Raw genomic sequence first — 2,889 nt, forward strand, 5'->3', positions numbered from 1 at the left:
GAGGGAAAGGTGAAAGGAGTGAAAGGGAAACCTCTGGAACCTGGAGCCAGGTCTCTGAGCCTATTCCTGGGCCAGAACCTCCAGGACCCTCCTTTCTCAAACAGGATAGTCCTGTCACTCAGAGTTCCTGGTGGCCACTCTGCTCCCAGTCTGGCTACTGCCAGAATGTAAGTGTGGACTGCAGTGAGCTGCCGAGGGTCCAGCTGCTTTCTCGTCCATCACTGGAGCCCTGACCTAGCTAGTATTCTCCGAAAAGGAGGGAGAAGAGGGACAGCAAGCAGCTCCTAGACATCAAGAAACAGCTTGGAAGTTCCTGGTCTGAAAAAGCTCCTAGCCTAAGTGAAGTTGGAGGGTGAGCGTGAGACAAAGAGTGGCAGGAGCCTCAGGCCACCCGGGATGCTGGGTCTGGCCCACTAGCCCAAACCTTATCTTAAAGGGCAATGATGGGGTGTGGTGAGGACAGGAGTGTAAGCAAGCAGAGTCAAAGATCCTGAGAAAGGAAATCTGGGCTCAGACCAAAGGAATGAAGCATCGAAAACAGACAGAGGAGAGTGAGGGGGCCAAGGCAGGAGGGAGAGGTAGGTTCTCTGAGAAGCATCTGAGTGAGGCAGTCTCCAGATACCTTATCACCCCAGCCCCTCACTCTTCACCCTGCTCGCCCTGCAGCTGTGGCCATGAAGGCCTCTGTGTTCTCCCACACCTGCCCTCCTCACCTCCTCCCCCACTTTCTGCTTCCCAGCTTCAGGGTCAGTCTCCAAGGGACCAGATCTCCCTCCCTCTGGTTTTGGCTCTCACCCAGCAGCCCTTCCTGAACAAAAGAATCCCCACAGGCACAAACTCTAGAAAGGTGAATCAGCCAATTCAGCATCACTCCACAAAACAGCACCTTTAGCCTCCAGGGTCCCTAAGACCAAGGCTCCGCCTTCTAGGAGTAGGGAAGAGACCCAAGAGGAGATGGTTGTCAGTGAAATGCAGTAACCGACATAGTTGCCCAATGCATGGGTGCATTTGGAGCACGGGGAAGACAAGGGAGGGAAGACAAAATGACAGCTTCACGAAGAAAGTGTTATTTTAATTGCAAGGATGAGTACAGTTTGAACAAATGGAGAGGGAAGAGAGGGAAGGCAAGACATCAGGGAGAAACCGCTGTCCCTGAACCTTGAGAAAGGGCAAAGTTAGAAAAGGTATGTTTGCGGAGCAAGAGAAAGATCCCTTTACCCTGGATTTTAAATTTAAACGAATGCCCTTTGCAGCTAGGTCTCTGGCCAGGAGAATCTGGGATGCAGAGAAGGAGACTGAAATTTATGGAGTACTTCCCAGTGTCAGATCATTTTGTAAATCATCCCACCTAATCCTAGCAGGCCTGCCAGATAAGGGGATTGTTTCCTTATTTTACAGTTGAGACGTCGGGAGGCAGTGATAAGTGACTTGCCCAAGGTCACAGATTTAACAAATGGCGGAGATTAGATCTTAGGTTTATTTCAAAACTGCTACCGCATTATGCTAACCCAGGATCAAAGGACACAGGTTCCCTAGCCGAGACCTGGGTCGTCTTCGATCTGCCCCCTCACTGACACCTCCGAGGGACGTCTCCCCCTCTTCACGGAGGAGGGATCTCGGCGAGCAGCTCTCTGTGTGGGCATCCTGCTATCTCCCTAGAAGAGAGAGATCTGCCTGCTCCACCCTCCCTTCCAAATCCGGGTGTGGGGGAGGAGTGGACTGTAAAGAATCCAGCCAATTACATGGCGACATGCAAATAGCCAAGACCCTGTCTTCTTAGGATTGGCCGTTGCATCAGCGGTATTGTCCAAGTCCCTCCTCCCTCAACACTGAGCTATTCCGGGCGGGTCTTTGCAGCTCAGGAGACTGGGAAGGAAAAAGTCTGCGGGATCCAGATAACCCAGTGGTCCCGACTCGGCACCCACCTTCCAAGCCCCTGCCCCAGCCCCTCAAACTCAAAGTTCCTGCAACCTTCGCTGCCTAGCTGTCTGCTCATCCCTTAACTGGCCAGGCCTCCCTCGCTTCTATCAGTACCCTCCCCGGTTCCCACCACCTCCTGAGCTGCACATTCACTTTATCCTTGACCTCACATCTGGAAGGCCCAGGCGCCTGGGTCCCTTTCTTGTCTTTCCTCCTCTTCTTTGCTTGGGGAGGAAGAAATAGAGAAAGCCAAGGTCCTGACTCAGTTTCCCCTTTTCATCCCTTTCCCACCACTTCCGCCCATTCTGAAGAAGCCCAGAGAGAAGCTAGTGGATTGGTGGCCAAAGCGAGGCGGGGAAGAGGCAGCCTTTCGACCCTATCTGCCTGTGGCTTCCCACCTTGTTCCTTCTCCTCAAATCCAGCTCCCTTCCCCTAAATCTACAGCCCCCCTTACACACCCTTTTCTTCGGATCTCTGACGATAGATCTTTCCCCGGTCTCCTCAGTTCTTTCCTACCCACCCGTCAATTCCTTGGTGACCTGGATTAAGCGCATAACCTGGGAAGGAGGTGGGGTGTAGGAGGAAATGCAATAGAATGTGCGGGGGCGGGGGTAGGTTAGAGCCGCCTGAGTCGCAGTTCAGAAGTCCCCTGGCGGAGGCCGGCAGGAGAGCGCTACGCACTTCCCCCGCACCGCCCCAGCGCGCAGGTAGAGCCCGGAGGCAGCGGGACCGTGGTTCCGAGCTACTAGTCGCGAGGTCCCCACCCTCAAGCGTCAGGAGCCTCGCCGGGACCGCCCAGTGCAGCACTCACCACCACAGTCCGCCGACGTGCGCGGGACACAGAAGGAGCAGCAGCAGCAGCCCGAGGCGGGAGGGCACAGGCGGCAGCATCGTGACCGCTCTACCGCCAGCCAGTGCGGGCAGGGGGCGAGGCTGCGGAGCCAGCTGGTGCGCGCGGCGGCCCCGGCT

At 55.4% G+C, this 2,889-nt stretch overlaps 1 protein-coding gene across 2 annotated transcripts in view; it reads right to left on the reverse strand.

Annotated features, from left to right (window-relative positions):
- WNT6 (Wnt family member 6) overlaps positions 1-2,883 on the reverse strand; it is a 12,862-nt gene extending 9,979 nt beyond the window's left edge. Inside the window, exon 1 of one of the 2 annotated variants that reach the window (XM_006906710.3) lies at positions 2,732-2,883. In XM_006906710.3, the coding sequence (XP_006906772.1) occupies positions 2,732-2,811 (80 nt within the window). In that variant the 5' untranslated portion in view covers positions 2,812-2,883. The remainder of the gene's footprint in view (positions 1-2,731) is intronic. The other variant, XM_015585390.2, reaches the window with a different exon arrangement.
- Between the last annotated feature and the right edge of the window lie 6 nt (positions 2,884-2,889).

This window comes from Pteropus alecto, unplaced genomic scaffold, assembly GCF_000325575.1.
Source record: "Pteropus alecto unplaced genomic scaffold, ASM32557v1 scaffold110, whole genome shotgun sequence".
Taxonomy (NCBI): Eukaryota; Metazoa; Chordata; class Mammalia; order Chiroptera; family Pteropodidae; genus Pteropus; species Pteropus alecto.